The sequence below is a fragment of the Brassica oleracea genome, chromosome C3, assembly GCF_000695525.1.
Source record: "Brassica oleracea var. oleracea cultivar TO1000 chromosome C3, BOL, whole genome shotgun sequence".
NCBI lineage: Eukaryota > Viridiplantae > Streptophyta > Magnoliopsida > Brassicales > Brassicaceae > Brassica > Brassica oleracea.
Genome location: NC_027750.1, coordinates 10,548,592 through 10,563,322, shown reverse-complemented (window position 1 = coordinate 10,563,322; position 14,731 = coordinate 10,548,592). Strand labels below are relative to the sequence as shown.

At 34.9% G+C, this 14,731-nt stretch overlaps 2 protein-coding genes and 1 pseudogene across 3 annotated transcripts; 2 read left to right on the top strand and 1 right to left on the bottom strand.

Annotated features, from left to right (window-relative positions):
- Positions 1 to 1,408, top strand: part of LOC106329849 — a 4,224-nt pseudogene extending 2,816 nt beyond the window's left edge.
- A 9,517-nt stretch (positions 1,409 to 10,925) lies between these two features.
- Positions 10,926 to 12,782, top strand: LOC106328581 (integrator complex subunit 3-like). 2 transcript variants are annotated; one of them, XM_013767057.1, is made up of 2 exons: positions 10,926 to 11,116; positions 11,197 to 12,782. In XM_013767057.1, the coding sequence occupies exon 2, from the start codon at positions 11,278 to 11,280 to the stop codon at positions 12,649 to 12,651; it is 1,374 nt and encodes a 457-aa protein (XP_013622511.1). In that variant the 5' UTR covers positions 10,926 to 11,116; positions 11,197 to 11,277; the 3' UTR covers positions 12,652 to 12,782. The 2 variants fall into 2 exon arrangements, with proteins under 2 accessions (XP_013622511.1, XP_013622512.1); XM_013767058.1 differs by lacking the exon at positions 10,926 to 11,116 and having other exon boundaries at positions 11,369 to 11,513; positions 11,582 to 12,782.
- LOC106328583 (accelerated cell death 11) lies at positions 12,769 to 14,230 on the bottom strand (the record flags this gene model as incomplete). The annotated part of the gene is given in 4 exon segments (XM_013767059.1): positions 12,769 to 13,034; positions 13,305 to 13,453; positions 13,642 to 13,814; positions 14,026 to 14,230. Coding segments are annotated over 4 exon segments (621 nt in total). The 3' UTR covers positions 12,769 to 12,927.
- Positions 14,231 to 14,731: the final 501 nt, after the last annotated feature.

Below are 14,731 nucleotides of genomic sequence, written 5' to 3'. Positions count from 1 at the left end.
ATTTTTAGAAAGATTTTGTTAGATTTTTTCTCAACATTTTTTTATAACTAAAAATAAAATTTAAACTTACAGTTAAAATTGGTTTATTATTAATATCTTTATATATTGAATAGATTAATATAAATAATTAAATAAATGTAATTAATGAAATAGACCTAATAAAGTTAGTGTGACTTTTTTATGGTAGATAAAAATGGTATTTCTCTTTTAATAGAGAAGATTTTTAGAAAGATTTTGTTAGATTTTTTCTCAACATTTTTTTATAACTAAAAATAAAATTTAAATTTACAGTTAAAATTGGTTTATTATTAATATATTTATATATTGAATAGATTAATATAAATAATTAAATAAATGTAATTAATGAAATAGACCTAATAAAGTTAGTGTGACTTTTTTACGGTAGATAAAAATGGTACTTCTATTTTAATAGAGAAGATGTAATCCATCGTGTTATTGTATTTAATCAACCATGTAATATTAGATAAAGGTCCAACTAGATTTGTTAAGTAAGAAAATGAACAGTTACGTATTTGATCAGAAGACTAAAAACGTCGCATTTCATTGGGTCTGTTTAATTCATTGATTGGAACTTTGATGGTATTTTGCTCTGTCGAGTGTAATCTTTACATGATTCCGTGTTATTGTGAGTTAGGCAGTCTTTGTGTTAAATTTAAAGTTGTCTTCCAAGCAAAGCCTAATACATGCAGTGTGATTTGGTGCTTCTTTCTTTTTCTGTTGATTTGTTCTTCTTTTGAATTCGTGACAAAAAAAAAAGTTCTTCTTTCGAATTACATTGGCCGTATTCTATAAAATAGTAACGAAATCGCTGAATCATTCGGTCATTTTAAAAGTAAAAAAGTATGCACATCTTTTTTACTAAAAGATATACACATCTTTCTATATACTTTTAGTCTCAAAGAGTCGATTAAAAGAGAAAAATGAAAGAAGTCATCTGAAGTTGTCGGTCGCTGCGATTGGATCGTGGTCCTCACGTGGCAGTAGTGTGCGCAGTAAACCGATTGGTGCTTCTTCACGCATGAAAATCAACTCTGTAAACCCTTTCTTCTTGTTTCTTACATGTTTACAGGTTGACATTGTGACAATTTTACCAACCGAGTTAGAGTGTGTGTTTGTGTAAATAGTTCCCTCAGAGCATTTTGCCTCTTACTCTTCTACTCTGGAAGAATAGAATGGTTTCAATAGAGTTCTCAAGGCTGTAAAATGGAAAACGTCTTGAATCAACAGGGTATATGGGTCATCTCTCCCTTTTCACTTTTGTCATTTTATCTTCTATCAAGAGTATGGATGATGTTTCATTCAAGTTGTAAACCGGAATTGTAATTGGTATTGTGTGATTGACATGTTAGAAACAACCAATTTTAAATATTATTGTTTTTGGTTTATATTCAAAACTGAGGAAATGATTAGGTGGAAGGAGAAGTTTGATTGTGTGGATTGTAAATTTACAGCTAAAGGAGGAAACTCTACCGAGCCAGGTATTCTTTTTCTATCTCCAATTTTGGATGATTTCCATCTATTTTTAGACGAAGAAAGAAGATAATAAACATATCTTTGTCTCCCTCCCTCTCTTTACAGTTTTTTTTGTTCTTGTTCTTGTTGTTGTTGTGGTTCATCTGAGTCTGAGAAAACCTCCTTTGACCTTCCTTGCCATTATATTTTTTAAGCTTTCAACAAAGAGGCAAATCAGCAAATGCCATTCTGTATTATTACAATCATTCCTTTCTTTCATGCTTGGCTCTTCTCCTTTCCACTGCAAGGCGTCCCCATGAATATTATATTTCTATGCAACTGTTCAATTCTTCTGCCCTGCTTTCCTCTCTTTTTCCACATGACCTAACCCCAACTGCATTTCCAAACGTTTTGGCCGATATTTCTTATATATCTGTAAATATTCTTGTTTTGTTGCTGGGTAATGGGGGGTCTGTTGTAGCAAGGGCACAGGGATAACTGTGGAGAATGGCACGGATGATAGTAATGAACATAGAGATAGGGAGGCTGAGGTTAGAGACACAAATGATGGTGCCATTATAAGGTCTCGCGGATCATCTAAACATGTCTCCATGGCTATCAAACAAGGGAAAAAGGGGATCAATCAAGATGCCATGACAGTCTGGGAGGTAATAGTTCTAATTTTTTTACATTTTTTGAAGCTGTCTCCCTCCCCCTTATGGCAGGCAGGCAATATGATCAAAAAAATCTAAAACTTTTTTTTTGTTTCAGAACTTTGGTGGGGAAGAGGATATGATATTTTGCGGTGTATTTGACGGCCACGGCCCAATGGGTCACAAGATCTCTCGTCATGTATGTGACAGTCTACCTTCAAGGGTCCATTCGAGAATCAAATCTTCAAATATTAGTTCACAGAGTCGTCAGGAGGAGGGACTCTTCCGTGAGCTCGAGGAAGTTCTAGTTACATTCTTTAAGCGAATAGACAGCGAACTTGGTCTTGACTCTCCTTATAATAGTTTTTGCAGCGGCACAACTGCTGTAACACCAGTCTCCCCGCGCCTGGTTCGATAAATTCAGTAACTATCTCATCGAGTTTGGGTTCGTTTGCAGTTACAAAGACCCCTCTCTCTTCATCTACTCTCATGGGAAGAATGTCATCATGCTTCTTCTCTACGTTGACGATATGCTGATCACCGGAAACACCTCATCAGTCATGGAGACATTCTTGGATGAACTCAGCAAGCAATTCAAGATGAAAGACTTGGGGCAAATGCAGATGAAGGACTTGGGGCAAATGCACTACTTTCTTGGCATTCAAGCGACCTTCCATGCTAATGGTCTCTTCCTCAACCAGCAGCAGTATGCTGAGGACATACTCGATGTGGCGGCAATGTCAGACTGCAACCCTGTGGCCACTCCACTACCTACTCAGCTCAATCAAATCCCGCAACAAAAAGAGCTGTTCTCGGATCCAACATACTTCCGGAGTCTCGCAGGAAAGCTTCAGTACCTGACATTAACAAGACCCGACATTCAGTATTCTGTCAACTACATATGTCAGAAAATGCACGCCCCGTCTGTCTCGGATTTCAATCTGCTGAAACGAATCCTCAGCTATATCAGGGGAACGACAAAACTTGGCATTAACTTCACAAGTGAAACAGATTTCGCGGTGAGAGCTTACAGTGATAGTGATTGGGGAGGCTGTTCCTCCACTCGTCGCTCCACTGGAGGATTCTGCACCTTCCTTGGCTCCAATCTGATCTCGTGGTCATCTCTGAAGCAAAATTCAGTCTCCCGCAGCTCGACTGAAGCAGAATACAGGTCACTGTCTGAAACCGCAACAGAACTCCATTGGATTGGCTCTGTTATGCGAGAACTTGGGATTCCCATGAAGACCACTCCGGAACTATATGGTGATAATCTATCTTCTGTGCACCTCACTGCTAATCCAGCTTTCCACAAGCGCTCGAAGCACTTTGAGATTGACTATCACTATGTGAGAGAGCGAGTAGCTCTCAAAGCACTTGTTGTTCGTCATATCCCAGCTCGCTTCCAGCTTGCTGATATCTTCACTAAGTCTCTTCCGGCGGCGGCGTTCCAAAGTCTCCGATCCAAACTTGGCGTCGTCGAACCTCCGTCGCAAAGTTTGAGGGGGGCTATAGGAACTTTACCGGCAAGTGAGCAAAACGACACGGTTTTGCCAAAACGCTTCACTGCAGAACAGAAGGGCAAGGCCATTCTGATTCCGTCTGATGATAAAGCCCAAGTTCCAGCCTGTCAAGGTTTTGTCATCATCCAGTCAACAAAGCTCTCAACGGTCGACGATCACCAAAAGCAGCGTACACAAGTCAGCTGCTACTTGTACGACTGAAGGAGCGCATATAATCGAGCTGTCAAATCCATTCTCAGCCTTAGATATAGACACCTGATGATGACACCTATGCGTGCTCTAAGGTTTTACATTTCCTGCATAAATAGATCAACTTTGTATCAAACCAAATTAAGAAAATAAGAAAGTTATTCATCAAAACTCTATCTTCTTCACTTTCCTTTATCATTTACGAAAATACCCCTCTGATTCTTGTCTTATGTCTGTTACCTTGTTGATATCTATTATACAACAACGTATATATACATTTTTTTGTTAGACTATCTCCAACCACTTTTTTTTTTTTCTCAAAAAGATAAGAATTTTTAAAGAGAGATAGAAATATTCTTTCATTTTATAGGATTACATTAAAAAAATTATTTTTCAAAACGAGACATTTGAGAAAATATAATAATATGTTAGAAATACTCCTATGAAAGAAAACTTTTGACAATTTTTTTTTTGTCAATTGACAAATCTTGTTTTGGCATGCAAAATGTGGCATAAAAATGATAACTATACGGTTCAAATGTGTCAGAGTCAACTCAATCCTACATGGATTGTATGTTTTGAGTTGGAATCAATCCATCTAATATTGTTTGTCTAGTTTAATATTCTGTATTGTTGATTCAATATAGTACTTAAATATTGTGACAAATAAGTTAATTGGTTGATTCATATACAGTTATTTTTATAAATTTCCAGAAATGATAAGGGTTTATTAACATGCATGTGTTATAAAATTTTTTTGACAGAAATCTAGTTAACCCATGAGTCGATTTCATAATCACAAAAGGTTCTTCACCTAATTCATAATCATTGTGGTCCAACCTTCCACCTAATCAAATAACTAAGGGTCAAAGTTAAGCCAATTCAGCGGTTCATAACCTCTTTATTTTTAGTTTTAATTTGGTTGGTCTATTGATTTTCGTAGCTTGACTTTATATTTTTTTTTTGCTTGTTCGACTGCGATAACATGTAATATTTTCTATTTCAATGTATTTTCATTTTATTTATTCAATTCGATCTTGGTAGTTATCATGCAATATGTTTTAGAAGAACTTTTATTATTGTAGAATATGATGTTAGCAATAGTGAAAACCAATATGAACAATCCGGGCAAAACGCGAGGCTAGGAATATAACCACTAAAGAAGGTGAAGTCGGACGCAGGCAAAACATTTAGTTTGTTTGGTTGATTTTTTCTCAGATATGTGCTTATTTTCTTGTTTACAGCCATGTGTGCATGAATCTCGGCATTTTCATGCCATAAGAAGGCCAAGAGGATGTGGGGGTCTGTTTCTCAATGCCAAGAATAAGAACGGAGACCGCAAGGAGGAGGCAGGGGAAGAGGCAACCTCGGATGAGAGAACACTTTTGAAGCAAGTTCCAGCATCGGGTCCTATAAATCAGCCATGGCTCCTAATGGTAGATTTTAGTAAAGTTCATGCACAACCACAAATCTAGTTTGTAGTTTTTTTTTTTTTTTTGAAAAAGGGCTTTCAATTTAAAACATAAACTATTACATGATAAGACCAGAGTCTTATAGTTGGGAAGAGTTTGCACGAAACAGACTTCATGATGTATTGAATCCCAAACCAATGAAACAAAAGTAGAAATTAGAGAAGCCATCAATGGTAGTAAAGACAATAGCTAATGATAGGAGCCACGGCCACGACGGCCACGTTTTCCTCTCCCTCGTACTGTATCCATTCCCTGTTCTGGTACTTGATAGGAGGTTTTGATTCTCTCCCACCTCTTATCAAGCTAAGCGAGCTTGGAGGCTCAATCTCAACTTCATCCCCATCACCTAGCACTGTAAAACGAGAAGGACTCTCAAATGCACGATGGTTAGGTGTCGTGGTCACGGGACCAACAACGATAGATTCTATGACCTCATTGTTGATAATGTTGGATGGAGTAGACTCCATAATCGGTGTATCAATGGGAATAGATTTTGAATCTATTAATGTGGTGAAAGTGGTAACTGAGTTATGCGGATCAACGGGCTTCTCATGTAGTGACTGAGAAGAAGAGGATGAAGTTATAATCATTGGGTTTCCTAAGCATACCTCTAAAGCATGTGAAGGACCATAAGGAACGTCATGAGCATGAGCAGCCTCCGCTTTAGATTGCAAAACAGGAATGGGGTCAGTTGCACTTGGACCTTCTAAGGCATTTGTACTTTGGAACACAAAAGCTGGTGGAGAGGGGATTAAAGGATCCTTTTGTTGTAGAATACGGTCAATATCCACAATAGGGACTTCACTACTAACAATTGTTGTCTGTGGCTGCAAGATTGGATCTTTAGCCGGCTTAGAAGGTAAGAGGCACCTTTTCTCTTTGTGGCCAAGGTTACCACACCTCTCACACATGGATGGAATCCATGTGTATTCAACATCAACCAGAAATATGCTACCTTGTTTATCATCAAGTGCAATAAGCTTTGGGAAATCTCTATCAAGCTCCATTTCAACCAAGACCTTTGCTTCACCCATACTGGTAGGATCAAGTCGAGGTTTATGAGTAAGAATAGGCTCTCCAAGTCCTGAAGCAATGTGACTTATCCCTAGTCTAGAGTAGCACAATCAGGAATATTCTTCAGATTGGTCCATACCGGTAACGTAGATATTTCAGGAATTTTGAAAGAGCCTTCTGGAGTCCATGGCAGGACGAAAAGCAAGCAGTCATCAATATGCCAAACCCCTCGCTGAATAACCCAATGACGAGTAGGTTCGTGTGGGATATGAACATGAAGGATGACTCACCAATCTTCTTGCAACTAATCTTACAGCTTCTTCCCCAAATTCTATTAGCCACTGCATGAACCAGACCACCTGGGGCCAGAGAACACCTGTGGAATTTTCCTATGATATACTCGTCTTTATTTTCGGGACCAAGCTTTAGCACTTTAGAAGGAATAGAAATCTCTGGGGTACCGTCAAGTCTATAAGTCGGAGAAGCTGCCCGGTATAGATTTCGTGATTGAGGACTCAATCTTGCAGCCCACGGAAATCGAAGACTACCATCAGTTTTTAGCTCAGGAAGTGGAAGCTTCTCAACTGGAGGCTGTAAAGTACGAGTTTGATGTTTGCTCTTTGGCTTCTTGTTCAAGATCTCATCGGTTAAGGACGGCCAGAGAGCAGCTAATTGATTCCCAACTATCACTGGGTCATAATCTAGTGGAGTACTTGGTTCGGGAGGAGTGGCAAGAGGTTTAAAGAGGAGAGGCTTTGCCCAAGCTCCCAAAGTAGGGACAAAAGCTCTTTCGCAGGGAGCATTTTCAGATGGCAGTGTTTGCGAATTGTTGATATCAGAAGTTTTAGTTTCCTGGTTCTGCAATTGCGCTGACCTGGGAGAATTAAGGCTAGTACTACCGTCTTGAGTAGCTGAGGCAAGTGTGACGTTGATTTCCGAAGTAGCCGAGGGCTCTGGAACTATGGAGCTAGCTGGTTCCATCAACAGAGAAGCAGTGTAACAGTCTTGGACCTTACCTGAAACCAAAGGAGGAACTACAACTCGATCTTGAGAAGTTCCTGTTGCCGACATAACCAGAGACGATGAAGTCAAGGGCATGGACAGAGAGTTGTTGACGACGACTTGGGATCCATTGGTCAAGTCCATCAGAGCATTTGTCGAGTCCATCAGAGCCGGTGAGGACGACGACCGATTTAATGTCGAAAGCGACGAGGTTGATGACGGAGGAGCATCAAACTCCGACGCCTTGACAGAAGCCGGAAAGGAGGAGGGAGATTATCGGAGTGGCCTGTTTGCGACGACTCACGCCGGAGAGCGTCGAGAATTGAATCGGAGAGCTTGTTAGGGTTGTCGCCTTTCTTTTCGCAAATTAGGGGCGCGTGCTTTTCGCAAATTAGGGGCGCGATTCCAGGTGACAAATCGAACAAAAGAACATTGTTTTTAGTGTTTTAGAATGTCTATAGGTTGTTTGCTTGGACAGCTGGGTGTTGGCTTTGTTTTAGTAATTACTAATCAATGCTATTAAAACAAAAGAATTTTTTTATATACTCACAAATATTCTTAGGTTGGACCATAACATTCATTTAACTTTTTATTTTTTTTTCTCCTATAACTAACTTAGTTATTATTAAATATATATGATATCTTACCTATTATTTTAATATTTCAATATATGATATCTAAAAAGATATTTTTAAGTATCTTTTTCTAAGATTGCATTTTAATAATATCTTTTAATATATTTTTTATTTAAATATAAATATACACTTATTTTTAATATTTACTTTTAAATTATAAAATTCATAACTAATATTAACCATAATTATAAACGAATATTAATTAATTTTATTTATATAATAAGAAATTACATTCCTATAATATTTATATTCATAACTAAATTACTAAACCAATTAATAAATATAAAGTAAATTAATCAATTTATTAACTATTTTATACATTATAAATTTAAATAATAACATATATTCATGAACTTTACAACATACTTCAATTTATTAAAACAAAATATTAAAGTAAGATATATAAACTAATAAATAATATCATATTTTAATATATATAATTAACTAGAATATTAAAACAAATCAATATATTTAACAAGTATGTGACGGATTGAATGACATATAGTTAATTAATATAATAATAATAAATAATTATGCGCTTTAAAGACATGCCGAATAACATATAGTTAATCAAATATATTTATATATATATATATATATATATATATACATATTTGATAAAATAAATATTAATAGTTAACTACTATTAATATTTAATGATATGATGGAACATGTTATTATTGATATTTTATATGAGTATAGTTTTACGGGTTATTCCAACAAACATGTAAAATATTTATCAAATATAAAACTAACTGAACAAAACATAAACCACATTTTAAGCTAGGTTTCGTTCAGGTATCCTTATTTGAACTTTTGTTTCTAATTTATCTCACATCATAGGTTCCATTCTGAAAAATTTGTAAATACAGATCTGATTCGGATATAACACTTCGGTTTGGTTATAATTTGTATCACGTCCTAAAACCTAAAATTTAAATACTTATTTTTAGATATCACTGAAAATAAATATATAATTAAATATTTGAAATACATATTTATGCATCAAATATTTATATTTGTGATTAATTTATTTTTAATCAAAAGATATGACTTCTTTTACGTGTAATTTTTTTTATTTAGACCATTAATTAGAAAATTTATCAAATGTTACATAATGTATTTATAATATCTTGCAATATCTTTATCTCTTTATTTAAAATAAATGAATATTTTAAAAAACAAAATATTTTTGGCATATTTTTAGATTTTATTTCTGAAAATTACTTGATTTAATTTTGAATAATCATAAAATATCATTATAACTTAAACTATTTTTTTGTTTATAAATGAAATTAAAAATTCTATAAAATATTTTTAATTATATTTAATGATAATAACAGTTTAAATTAATAAATTTCGAAAATATATTTTACTAAGATTTTAAATATATTAGTTTACAAAAAATATAAGTTTCTACCTCAAATATAAAAATAAATAAAAAACTTATCTTTTAAAATAGAATATCAATACTATTAAAACAAAAGAAATTTTTATCTACTCACAAATAGTCTAGGTTGAACCATTACATTTATTTAATTTCTTATTATTTCTCTTACAACTAATTTAGTTATTATTAAATATATATCATATTTAACCAGCTATTTTAATATTTCCAAAATAAGATATCGAAAAAGATATTTTTAAGTATCTTTTCTAAGATTTCGTTTTAATAATATCTTTAAATACTTTTTTATTTAAAATATAAATATACATTTCTTTTTAATATTTACTTTACATAATAAAATTCATAATTAATATTAACTATAATTATAAAACGAATATTAATTCATTTTTAATTTATAGAATAGGAAATGACATTCTTATAATATTTATATATACATAATTTATATTCATAATTAAATTACTACAACAATTGATAAATATATAGTAATTTAATAAATTTATTAAATATTTAATAAATTATAAAATTAAGGAATAACATATAGTCATGAATTTTATAACATATTTTAAAACAAAATATTAAAGTAAGATATATAAACTAATATAAAAATTCATATTTTATATACATATTTAAATTAGAATATTAAAAATAATTCAATATATTTATCAAGTATGAGACGGATTGAATGACATATATTTAATTTATATAATAATCAAAATAAATTTTGACCAATATAAATTTAAAAATATTTTTTACCATAATTTAAGCTTTAAGGTATACATATAAAATTAATATGGGGAGGGTTATGTAAATGAATTATCTTATCTTCACAAAATTATATTTATGTAAATTTTGATATAGCTATCTATACTTTTAAAAAATAGGTTCGATAATTATCTTCTCAGTGACCACCTTTTCGGTGCACTTGTTTGGGTTTGGCTAATAATATTTCGGGTTCAGATATGTTTTTTTTCCTTTCTATGAGACTCATTCTTACATTTAGAACTAGGTACAAATCGGATATTTTTGTTTGGATTCGATTTAGACTTCGGGTTACATATGTTATAAAAAATGTTATTCTCTCTGTTCCGAAATGTAAGATGTTTAGAAAAAAATTTATGTTTCAATAACTAAGATGTTTTCATATATTTAGGTAACTTTAACTTTATCAAAATCTGTGTAATCAATCAAATTTAATATTTATATTTTGTAATTGGTTTAATAGTTTTTAATTTATAGTATTAATAATATTTTTTAGATAAAAATTAATTTTTTAATAAACATGTTTTACCTAAAACATCTTATATTTATGAACGGAAGGAGTATTATATAAAATTTTCACCTAGTTATTATCAAAGCATGGATCAAAATATAGTTACAAATAAAACTGATCCGAGAGATGAAAAGTGTGATTAAAAAACATTGTTGTACGAAAGTGATCTCTAATGAATTGTTCTTCAAAATAAACCACAATTACTGCAATTCATTTGGCCATCCTCATGACATAAAAATTTAGATTACCACTATATAGAGAGAAAAAAGTAGCTGGTTACACAACGTTTTATATACTCAATACAAACATCTGGTCCTTTGCCTCGAGGGGTAAACTAAACAGTATTTTTATTGGGCTATGTAATAAGTACCTTGTCAATCACGAGTTCGATGTTCTTCGGGTCCCTCTCTTTCATTGAGTAGTCACTCTTAAGGACTTGGACCAGTGTTATCCGTGTAGGTCATATCGCGTCCACCAGGTGTACGACGAAATGCCCGAATGAAATCTAGAGACTTGGTTCTGTTTCCAAGGTTATAAAGTTTCTTCCTTTTCTGTTTCAGAGCTAGTGGAGTCTTCTCAATTATGCGTTATTGTCTAAGTCTTTAGCCACATTGAGTCGCTGAATCCTTCCAAATTGGATAATGGAAAAGGGAAAGCCTTTCGTTGCGTCCTTACACGAAGTAGAGAACCAACTTGAACTGTCACTGCGTCAAGCCTTCGAGAGTCTAGAGCCGAAGTTGCAGCCACCATTCTCTCAGGATATCCCAGACCCGCAGGAGTTTATTGAGCTCAGTAGAGCCATAGTTTATGCCGCGTTATGCGATTCTGGTTCCTCTAAAACCCACATCAAGCACTTACATGCTCTCGTCACTGATGGGTATGCGTTTTTCACTAGTTTGCTTGTTGGAACCGTTGTTGAACTCTACGGTAAACTTGTTGACGCAGCTAAGGTTCAGCTGCTTTGGTTAACAAAGGAGATGGTTGATGTTTCGAGTGTGGGACTGGAGGATTTGCTTGTTTCTCTACTGAGACGCATTGGAAGTGGGGATTATGGGGAGCAGAATGTTTGGCTTTGCTTTGAACTGGTGAGCTTGTTTCTTGACAAATGGGATTGCTTGCTTGAAGATGCGCCCTTGGTCTTGACTAGTGCTCTCTACAGTTTCCTTCGCTTATTAGCGGATCATTGTAGGGTCTCAGGGATACCGAAGCTGGAAAACGTGAAGAGACTAGAGATCAAATTCTGTGTCAAAATGTTTAAAGAACAGCTGAATTTGAGTTTGAAGATTGGAAGGGACCTTGTCCGGTTATTACAAGACCTAGTTCACATCTCCGAGTTTAAAGAGATATGGAATGATTTGGTGTGCTCTGACGTTTCAAAGATTTACCAGTCGAAGACTTCAAGTAGATACTTCCTTCTCCGGATAACTCCTGAGATGGAAACCCAGTTAAGGTTTTTGCTTGGGAATGTGAAGCTTGGAAGCCATAAGCGGCATCAGGTATGGTTCTTGAAGAAGTTTCTCTTGGGTCCTGAAAAAGAAACAGTTCTGATCGACATAGTCCGGTTCATCTGCTGTGCTGTTCACCCAACTAACGAGATCATCCGGTCAGAGATCATGCCAAGATGGGCTGTTATAGGTTGGTTTCTTGAACTGTGCAGGCAAAACCAGTACGTCGAAGGACGTGTTAAGCTAGCTCTGTTTTATGACTGGCTCTTCTTTGACGAAAGAATGGATAGCATTATGAATGTTGAACCTGCTGTGCTCTTGATGTTATGGTCGATACCTCAGTATCCACACATCACTCACTCTTTACTTGAGTTCTTACTCCATCTTGTAGATGCTTATGACATAGCCTGTCGAGATGTGATCACGAGAGGTGTGGCATCAGCTTTCAGAGAGATTGAGAGAAAGGGAGTGGTTCAATCGCTGGATATGTTCCTATCAAATCCTGAGATTGCAACAGATCTAAAGAAGAAGCTAGCAAACTTGTTGTCATGTCATCAGGACATTAACTGAGTTCTTTAGAGCATACCAATGATACCATTACATATTAATGAACATTTCTTTGTATCACATTAATACATTGCAAGTGGTGTTCTTGCCAGAAGATGAGAATGAAATTCCACAGATTAATAAAACTAGAGATAGCACAGATTTATTCATAATGGTTTCAATTTTCAAATAGCTCTGGTTTGGTCCTTGTGAAGTCATTACATGAGTTGATAGAACCATATTGGTTATTTTATGCGACACTGTTAAAGAACGATAATAATAATAACTCTTCAGGGTTGTTCACCAATCGATACCAAGTTGCTTGGAGAGGAAGAGATTATCAAGATACGCGATTACTGGAGCTGATGCATTGACATAGCTTTGCATTTGTATCTTAGCCTCCGCTTCTGTAAAGATTCATAAACATACGAGAGAGTTATAAAAAAAAATTGATTAATTGGACATGTAAGTAATCACTATAAACTAAATGAAATCTCAAAGCAAGCTAAGCATATAGAAAGCTAACACATTCCCACTCCAAAGTGAACCATAATGTCAATCTCGAAAGAGATTTCTATTACTATTTCCAAAGTTGATGATCTTGAAAACCGGATTTGACAAAGAGTAAGTATGGACTGCATTACAAGAATATGAATGAATGGAGTTGATGCACTAACCTTCCTCATTGAGCATGGTAAGTAGCTGAGACCTAGTGGGAAGAGCGTACATCCCAAGAGCAACAGCTTTCCTTATAGCCCATCCATGGTGTGGAGCAAACACTTGAGCATAAGACTTGGATGCTGGATCCTTTAAAGAATTATCACCTCTGCAAGTATCACCGAAAAACACATTGAAAATTTCTTTCCCTTGAGTCTTGACCAAATAGAAAGAAAAACTACAACAGGACAACAGGACAACAGTTTCTATTCACTTCAATGACCTTATATCTGAATGACCTAACTTAGACTTTGAATAGAGACTCACAAAAGAGAATGAAGAAGATAAAACACTTACTCGGAAGCTATAATCTCTACAAAGAGAGCCCTGACCATGTCAAGACCACGCTTCACCCTCAGGAGGTTTCTAGTATGACTACCAGCTTTCCTTACACAGTTTGCTTCGATATCTTTGTCCATCATTACAACTAATGTCGATACTGAGCTCGACGCCTTCGCAAGATCTTCAACCTGTAGTCATTTTCATGAAGCTAAAAGCCTTCAGACAAACACACACTACATACAATGATACAATCCTTTTTTTTTTGTACAATTCAGAACATAGATTCCAACATTTCACAACTACTCTACATTTCTATCACAAAATATTAATTTCGAAACTATATATTATGTGATCTACTCAAATGCTACATTATTTCTTTTAAGTCTTTCTCAACGTTACCTTGGCGACATAGTCCATCTCGGCGAACTTGAAGGCGATCCCGAGGCAACCAAAGAGAGGCGAGACCAGAGAGCAAGCTTGAGAGAACTGAGCCACGGGGACTTCAGGACTCGGCGAGCTCACGGTGGCTGCTAGTTCTTTGAAAGCGGTTGAGATTTTTCGAAGCGGCCTCTCTGCGTTAGAATCCGCCATAGAAGATCTCTCTCTCTCTTCTTCTCCTGATTACAGTTTCCGATTTGGTAATCTGATTTGCCGCGGAATCTCCTTTGCTTCGGGACGACTCGAAAACGAGATTCTTCGCTGATCAGTTTTTTTGTAGTAGTCGTTTGGTTTTCAGATCTATATGTATCCTTCTTCTGGATAATATTATCCCCACCCGAGTTTTTAATGTGCCATCATAATCGAACCAAACCGAATTGAACCAGAGTTTTTTTTTAACATATTAACCGAATTAACCGAAGTTCTTTACCGAAATGAAAATGGCAAAGTTTATTAATCTGAAATTGAATTTGAATCTCATTACGGTAGATGACTCCTTAACGAGACAAATTTGAAGTGACCTACATTTTAAGCAATCGGACCGATTGACTGAAATTAATTAACTGACACTTATCAGGAAATACGTTTATTATATGTATTAATTAACCAACCCGAACTATAATTTTCAGACTAAACCGAACCAAAAAAAAAAAAAAAAAAAAAAAAA

What these genes read in the sequence shown, in the direction of transcription:
- LOC106328581 (XM_013767057.1), top strand. Translation starts at nt 11,278, where the DNA reads ATGGAAAAGGGAAAGCCTTTCGTTGCGTCCTTACACGAAGTAGAGAAC.